Consider the following 9,075-nt stretch of genomic DNA (forward strand, 5'->3'; position numbering starts at 1 on the left):
TGACATCAGTATGCTTTTTTTTGGGCTGCATTGGGTCTTCATTGCTGCGCGTGGGCTTTCTCTAGTTGTGGCGAGCGGGGGCTTCTCTTGTTGCGGAGCACGGGCTCTAGGCACACAGGCTCAGTAGTTGTGGCGCACAGGCTCTAGAGCACAGCCTCAGTAGTTGTGGCGCACGGGCTTAGTTGCTCCGCGGCATGTGGGATCTTCCCGGACCAGGGCTCGAACCCGTGTCCCCTGCGTTGGCAGGCGGATTCTTAATGACTGCGCCACCAGGGAAGTCCAGCATCAATATGCTTTTAAGTCAAAGTTTATTATTCCAAAATTCAGACCTTGTATTTAGGGTGAGCTCAATCAAAAATGGGCCAAGTGCACTTAATGTGTCAGAAAAATCTGGTTAACTTTTATTTCAGGTGAATACTGTATAAAGTACAAATGGGAGGGATTCAAAATAATAGATACAAACAGTTGCTGTTAACCACCCTCTAAAAGGCCAGCTTGTTTTAAAGTTACTACTTTAAAGTAGAAGAAAGAGACCAGTGAAGTAGAGACCAGTTCAGAGTATGGTGGAACAGTTTCTATCTAGCTGAAATTTATCTTCATTTTCACAACATAAAAATATAATCTGGGACTTGCCTGGTGGTCCAGTGGTTAAGACTTTGCCTTCCAGCGCAGGGGGTGCTGGTTTGATCCCTGGTCGGGGAGCTAAGATCCCACATGCCTCCGCGCCAAAAAACAAAACATAAAACAGAAGCAATATTGTAACAAATTCAATAAAGACTTAAAAAAAATTTTTTTAAATATAATCTGAGTCAGCCTTAAGTTTCTTAAACAACCAAAGATATAGATTCTTGTTCAAAAAAAACTTAAAACCAGACTAACACCATATAGAGAAAATACAGAGTTTAAGTGGCAATATATAGTTGTTTGAAGCCAAATTTTCTCAATTTATTTAAGTACCTGTAAATGGCAGAATTTAGTGACCTAAAACTCTGAACCACCTGAAATGAAGTCATGTACAATACTGTACTTAAGTTGTATTTTAAATGATTTTGTCCACATTTTACCAAATGCTTTCTTCTTAAAGATTTTTTTAAATGTTTCCTTTGTGCCTAAAATACAATTTAATGTGAATTCATTGTTTGTTTTGAACTGAGTCTTGGAGAAGGCTATTCTGTTGCAAATATTATCAAGTAGGAAAAGATGCCCTTCAAACTATCTTTTAATGGGAATCGTATCTCCTTTCATTTATCTTGCTTAAGGCTAGATTTTGAATAAGAGTGACTTAGGGGTAGTTTTTCTTCTTTCAGAAATTCTGTGTTCATGTATCTAGTAGTAAGCAAAAAAGACTAAAATTGGACTTTAGCACAGGCCTTGAATTTTTGTTCAAATAACAGTATCTTTGATATCTTCTGGCACATGCTCAAGCATTTGCTGTCCTTTAAATGTCAAATATTCACTTCTGGATTGGTATTCGTTATGATCAAGGGCTTAAAAGCTGCTCAGTGAATGAGGGTAAAAGATTCAGATTCCGTTGTTAATATCAACTTGGTCCTGAATCACTTTTCCCTTGCTCCTGCTGCAGCATCTGTTTCTCACTCATCCGGTCACCTAGGTTCTTTCCAACCTTCTCACTGAAGTCGGTTTTGTTTCAGCCACTCAGTTGCCTTTGGCTGCTTAGAAGAAGAAAACTGGAAGGGATGAGAGATTTCTGTTGAAAGTTCTAGGCACAATAATAGCAACTCTTTTTGTACGTTATGCATTTCACTTGGATTTTGACACATACTCTGTAAAGCACCTCCAAGCTACTTCCTACGAAGAATAAACAGATTAAATATAAAAAAAACAGAATTCAAGTAAAATTGTGATACTACATACAAAAAAGTATATGAGGAACTACACACAGATGTACACAGACATTGTTTTGGAAGAGTTAATGCTCTTGCACAGTAAAGGAGGTGATCCCTGTCTTTAATCATGATTTTGAATCTTCTTGTTCACTTTTGAGGCATATGGTAGTTATTTCTACCCCCAAGTACTTTCATTCTGTTGACAAGGTTCTGTGATGTATATGACTTTGTTGTATACATACTCTTGGTAATTGGCAGTAGTTGAATAATTTAAGAGACGAGGATTATCATTTCTAAAATTAGACTACTATAAAAGATTTTAATACCTTCCCTTCTATCTTTGGTCTTATATTTAATGTCTTCTATTGTTTGTAATTAATATTACATATGACTCTTTGTTGGGTTTTGATGACCTCTTGAACTATTTTACTACATAAAACAACCTGCATAAAACAGAGACATTCTGACTTTGTTATATATTTATTTTTTTCTATATGTTTATGTGCATACCTTTTATTTTAAGTTTTAGGACTGTGATATATGCACTTTGACTAAGGTGGTGCGAGCTAGAGCTAATTTAGTTATAGATATTTTCATTGTAGAAGAGCATGTAGCGGGAGGAATGAGATGGTAGATTTTCCTTTTTCTTAAGAAGACAAATGGAAATGGTAAATTAAGTTGTCAGGTATATACATTATACATAATGTCAAATATCTTTTTGGTTTTTCCCTCTCCATAGCCATATGATGTCAATTTACAAGTAACATCAGTGTTATCTAGACTTTCTCTCTTCCCTCATCCACACATACACGAGTACCTTTTGGACCCTTATGTGAACCTTGCTTCTGGCTGTAGATCTCTCTTCTCTGTAATCGTCAGGGTGAGTTATCAGTTTTGTTATGTTCTCTAGGATTGATAAACCTGACGAATTAACATCTTAATATCATTGTGTGTAATTAGTGTCACATAATAAAAAATATTATATATTTACTCTTTAGAAATAATTATTTTACTACAGAATGTGGAGAATAAAGATTCATTCTTTTAAGTGGTATATATAACTACTGTATTTTAAGGGATAGCTATGAGTCCTTTGTCAAAGATTGTTATGTGAATAGTGAAAAGTGACAGTCTTCATTTAGTAATAGGAAATGGAGTATTTTTTTATCCTGAAAATCCCCATGGAGGTGTTTAGGAACTGAGCTCCTTTTGTGCCTGTGACACAGGTTGTTGGAGACCTCATGGTTCGAATCCAGCGTATTCAAGATTTTACTCCCAAGCTTCTATTAGTCAGAAAGCGATTACTTGGTCTGGAACCTGAAGGCCCTATGTAAGTCAGCATTTTACATGTTGTTTATCTAAAACTTTTGCCAAAACTTGATGATTTGCTAATACCACCCTGCATCGATTGATTGATTGCCTGCTTTCCCTTCCCAGTATCGAGCACATCACGTTGCTGGAGGGTGTGATTGTGCTGGAAGAGTTCTGTAAGGAGCTGGCGGCCATCGCCTTTGTGAAATACCATGCTGCCTCCACACCATAAACAGCATCTTGCAAGTAACCAAGGGAACAGAACTGTTGTATGCATTTCATCAAAAAAGCCTCAGTTCCACCCAGCCACGAGAGGATAAAAAGCCTTTTTAAATGAAGCATTGCTGTAAACTGGACAGAACCATTCAGAACCCACTGAGTGGACACTCAGTACAATGTTGTGTGATGTTGACTTTATCATAATGGTTCTAGATATAAAGTTGCACATCCTTGAGTCCAGGATACAATCAAAGGAACTTCAGGAAATAAGCATTTCTAATGCCTGTGTGAAAAGCTGCAAAATTTCTGATGTCATGACTTTGATGATATTTCTGTTAATTTAATATCCTTTTAGGTAGCAAGGCATTTTGACGTTCTCTGGGACTCAAGTGCTTATATTCTTTTGGATTAATAAGTAGCAGGAAAAAAAACACCTAATTTTATAACTTTTTAAGGTCAGAATTCTTATCAAACAAAATATTGAAAAAAACTGTAAGTGAGAAAAAAGTACAATTTAGGAACCATCAAATGAATTAATAATAGAAGATAAAAATGTGTAGAGCACCATTAACTTTCTTCAGCTTTTCTAAGAATAACAATTTAATATGATAAAGAAATTCTTGATTAATATATATATTTTTTAAAGAAACCTTCTTTTACTCTCTTGTGCACATAGCCACGTTAGTGATTGATTTTCATGTATGGGTCCCAGTTTATTTAAACTTTGTCATTTTTGCAACAATGTTGAATTTGTGCTCACTGTTGGTAGTGTTTACTAAAATAGTATTTTTTAAGCTAATTAACATGTATTGGGTTGAGACCCTTTTTTTGCTCTCTCTCCCTCCCTCTCTGAAAATTGCTTTATAATTTGATTTTCTTATTGAAATGCATGGTAGCGTGTAGGTGGCAGCAATCAAAATGCCAATGGCCTCCTGAATGTTTACATTTTTTTTTTTCCATTTTGTTCAGTCTTTTGTTTTAAATCGTTCTAAAGAGATTTTAAAACAAACCAGCAAGTCTGACCTGTTTACATATGAAAGAACTTGGGTAAATTGGTATATGTGTGAATGGGTACGTGTGTGGGAACGTGTGGTGTGGGTAGTTGACAAAGCTGCGCTGTGCACAGCGTGCTGGTACTTGATTTACAAAATGGCGTTTGCTAATCCACTTTCTATCCTTCCTTTAAGTGATACTTATCACTCAAATATTGCTTTTAAGCTTCCTTGGCTTTTTGTTTTATTTTTTCAGTTGAAATGTTAAGCAGCAGCACTTTCCTCTTTACCTTTTCATTTACTGATATTTGGGGGAGCAGACTAGGCAAACCTTCCAGCCTGAAAGGAACTGTAGCTGCCCGTTCTAAGAAGTTGTTTTGTGTAGCATGTTTGTATCTATACATGGTGTAGCGTGTGTATAGAAGCCTGTTTTACACCTACTGCTAATTTTGTTGTATTCGTTTTCTGATTTATTTTATAGTTAGTTTTTGCTATTTATTAACAACAAAATGTCAAAAATTATGAATATTCTTGGCTCTAGAATGCTTACCACTGTTAAAACAAAACAAAAAAAAACCTAAATTTCGAATTTAATGCAAATCTCTGTTAGCTCACTCTAGGAAATTTATTGAGCGAAACAATGAGAAAACAGGTGGGAGATAGTTACTTTGTGCATGATTTTCTTTAAATGATTTTTAATGATGGGAAAGCATTATTCTGTTTGCTGTATTTATTGATGAAGGAACGCTGCAACATCTTCATTTTTAGATGTAGTTGTAGTCTACTTTGATGTAGGTGTACTTAAAATAGAACATTAAGAGATATTAGATATTTCTTAATGTTTTTGGAGCATTCGATAGGTGTAATGGCAATGATGTTACCTCTCAAACCAAATACGATTTTGTCCTTGATTTCACAGTAGGACCTTTTGGCTAAACCATGAAACCAAGCTCAGAGAAGCTTTAATTCATATTTGTGTGTGTGTATGCTGCTTCTTAAAAGATAATTATTTTCCTAAGTTATTGTAATGACTTTGATTTGTAATCAGCTAAAGCTTAAGGTATAATTTGTTTCTCTTCTAAGTTTGCTGCTGTCTTTCCTTCCTTTCTTCTTCGTGTTTAGTTCAGACCTAGAGCCAGCACAAGTTCTCACAGTGAGTTGGATTTGTTGGTGAAACATTGTCCTCCATGACTAGCCATTTGTGTACTGTCTTTCAGAAGCTGACTATTTCTGTTCCTCAGTATTTGCAAAACAGTGACTGATATGCACTGTGTTGAGTGGGCAGTACCACCCTAGCAATCGATTGCCATGACAGATTCCAAACTGTACTTTAGCCTTGCTTCACATTGGTGTAAATGGGTATGCACATTCTTTTTTTTAACTTTCTGTCTAACAGTATAGTCTTTGGGTTTATTTTTTTTAGTAATGAGCCACATTCTTTACGTGATAGAACTCAAAATGTGTCCTTAGCCAGCCAATTATCACTGTAGTACTCACATTGACTATGTAAGGTTCTCATAATGTATCTGTCTGTGCAATATATAAGCTATGAGTGGATTCATAGCTTTTTGGTTTAATTGTACATTATTGTGTGTGTACATGTGTGTATATATATATGTGTATATATCTATAAGGACCAAAATCCTTAGCTTGCTTACACTGTTGCTAGTGTAAAGATTATTACACTTAATTTTACGGGGCACAAATTATGGAATTACTTCATAATTCATGGTAACATATTTCCATAAATTATTGCATTAATATACAATTACCATTTAATTATGAAGTTTATATTGACAGAAGTTACAGTGAAGTGCTAAAATCACAATTTATATGGTAATTATATTTTGGGTTGTACAGTTAATCAAAATATGCATGTCATTGTGACATATGATGTGTTAAAACATGATAGATAATCATATTTCTGGGCCCTGTAAAATAGTGTTACTATAATACTCTGTTTTGCCTCCTGCCTTGTTTACATTAAACAAAGGATATTTGGTAAATTTTTCTATTGTACATTGTATAGGTTACTGACAGTGTTACCAAGGCCTGGAAATCTTGGGCCATCTATGAAGAAAATCTTCAGATGGTGGTTATGTACCTAATATCTCTTCAAAGGAGGTTGTGATCAAGTTCAACTTTTTGTGCTAACAATGCATGCAGGACTAAGAGGGATGATCTAAAAATAAATAACGTAATTTAAACAAAATGTTGTCTTATATTTTTGTAGAATTCGAATTGGAAACATTTCATTCACTGATAAATCTAAAATAATAATTCACAACATACAAAAGGATATGACACACAGCAGTCAATAGTTCATTATAGCATTGATTCCAGAGAGAGAACAAAAAGGAATATATCAGAATATTTGTGGAGGGGGAATGTATAGCTTGAAAAATCCCTCTGGGTGAGCCTTATATATATTGATATTTTCCACCCCACTGCTTAATAACCATTTCCCTAAAGGAAGGAATGGCTATATAAGTCTTAGAAATATAATTCACTGTAAACATTATTTCTTTTTTTTAATATAAGTTTATTTATTTTTGGCTGCATTGGGTCTTCGTTGCTGTGCGCGGGCTTTCTCTAGTTGCGGCGAGCGGGGGCTACTCTTCGTTGCGGTGCGCGGGCTTCTCATTGCCGTGGCTTCTCTTGTTGCAGAGCACGGGCTCTAGGCGTGCGCGCTTCAGTAGTTGTGGTTCACGGGCTCTAGAGCGCAGGCTCAGTAGTTGTGGCGCACGGACTTTGTTGCTTCGCGGTATGTGGGATCTTCCCATACCAGGGCTCGAACCCATGTCCCCCGCATCGGCAGGCGTATTCCCAACCACTGCACCACCAGGGAAGCCCTAAGCATTATTTCTTAATAGATTTATAACATATAAAAACTTTTCTGTTTAACTGACATTTAAAACAATTTGACTCTAGGCTTATTCCATTCACTTGAGTATTTGCCAAAGTCCCTTAGTTGGAAACTGAAAGAAACATGTAATACATGGCACAACGAGAAAGAGAAAAATCTAGTTATTAATCCCTCCTACCCATGATTCTTTTCAGCCAGTGTTCCTCAAAATAGTTTTAGAAGGAAATAAAGAAGGTAACAGGTTTAAGGATGTAGGGGAGGTAAGGTTTAGGCATTGAAGAGTTAAAATTACCTCATCTTGAGCTCCTTCGAAAGAAAACTGCATTTTAGGAATGCATAATCAGATCCCCAGTCCAAAAACCTGGTTCAGAATTTTGCAGTGTTCCATCTAGAAAACTAGTTATCTCAAGGAAATTTAAAGAATAAACATAAAATTGTTAAGGTTGAAATTTTGTTAGAGTAAAATCTTTCAAGTAAAAGCTGTACCTCTTTATCAAAAAAAAGGCAAAAACACTGTGTGACAGTTTGATGCTGAAGTTTCCATGGAAGAAATAGAATAGGTTTTAGTTGGTCTAAAGCCAGTTAGGAAAGTTATTACCTACGGGTCTCACCTCATAGGAGACTGGTTTTTAAATTTACTTGATCTACACCCTACTATCCACATTAGAGAGAGATTTCATCTAAGCCTGTTTCACACACTCTTATGGTTTGAATGTTGTGCGCATTAGGGGTTTTATTTGTGTTATAATAGCATTTCTAAAAATGTATCAGAAATAGAATACTAACATGTCATCTAAAACCAAATCAAAACAATAATTTGGTTTACTCAACAAATATTGGGAACTTCTTATGAACCAAGTTTTAAGATGCTAGGAAAACAAATAAGAAGAAGCTTTTCTGCCCTCACCAAGTCACAGTCTCGGTTCAGTGTGCTTACAAAAATAAGGTACACTACACACTGGAATACTGTTAGAGAAACAGCACCCAAGCGTTGTGAGAGCACAGGGAGAGGAAGTAGTGTTGCAGATCATCAAAAGAGAAAATCTAAAACTCAGGTCTTGACTGAATTATATCCTTACTTGTGAGTGCAGATAGACCAGGTATTCTGAGAAGTCGTAATGATAAAGTCAACTCAGCAATAAATAGACAACGGTTCTGTATCCTGTTATATTTCCCATGATTAACCGTTTCCTTTCACCTTCTTCATTCTGAGATTGGTATAAAGCACCAGCCTAAATAATTGTGCCTTTGGGCCCACATTTTCTCAATTGCTGAGAAGTAATTAGCTGTTCTGATGTAAATGATCTCTTTCTAGAACTATTATATAGAGAGAAAGCAAAAAGTCAATTGAAATATTAAAATCAAAAGATTTAAGAAGGCTTAAAAAAATGATAGGAACATTAGGGTAAGATTTGGTTTAGTAAATTTGTAGAACCAAACCTTTCTCCCGGCTTGAACTCAATGCTCCTTTGACCACATTCTTTATTCTCTGCCGGATTGGGGCACAGGTCGCTGCATATCCAATTAAGAGAGAACGAAATGGGCTGATGGAGACAGAAAAGGTGAATTCGGAAGCCACATGCTGGATGTGTGTGAAGATGGAATGTGTAAACTTCCACTGTTTCTCATAACTCCAGCCGTTCCTGAAATTGAAGGCAGGGGTCAAGCTAGAAGGCAGGTAGACAGGCTGGGGGTCACACCTGCCAGGACAAGATGAGGAAACCTGACTTCTGTTTCCCTTGCTAACCTCAGCCTTCTTGAGGTAACCTCAAGGAATTACCTGATCTCCCAGGAGTGAGTCTGAGGAATTAAAGAAAATTCAGCATGCCTTATAATTTTA

General features: G+C 36.1%; 1 protein-coding gene across 2 annotated transcripts in view; it reads left to right on the top strand.

The window, feature by feature from the left end:
• The window catches only part of FHIP2A (FHF complex subunit HOOK interacting protein 2A), a 37,112-nt gene extending 30,531 nt beyond the window's left edge, over nucleotides 1–6,581 (top strand). Inside the window, exons 15-17 of one of the 2 annotated variants that reach the window (XM_082407785.1) lie at nucleotides 2,587–2,727; nucleotides 3,074–3,177; nucleotides 3,285–6,581. In XM_082407785.1, the coding sequence (XP_082263911.1) occupies nucleotides 2,587–2,727; nucleotides 3,074–3,177; nucleotides 3,285–3,390 (351 nt within the window). In that variant the 3' untranslated portion in view covers nucleotides 3,391–6,581. The remainder of the gene's footprint in view (nucleotides 1–2,586; nucleotides 2,728–3,073; nucleotides 3,178–3,284) is intronic. The other variant, XM_082407786.1, reaches the window with a different exon arrangement.
• The last annotated feature ends 2,494 nt before the right edge of the window (nucleotides 6,582–9,075 follow it).

This window comes from Balaenoptera borealis (assembly GCF_965194805.1).
Source record: "Balaenoptera borealis genome assembly, chromosome: 10".
Classification (NCBI taxonomy): domain Eukaryota; kingdom Metazoa; phylum Chordata; class Mammalia; order Artiodactyla; family Balaenopteridae; genus Balaenoptera; species Balaenoptera borealis.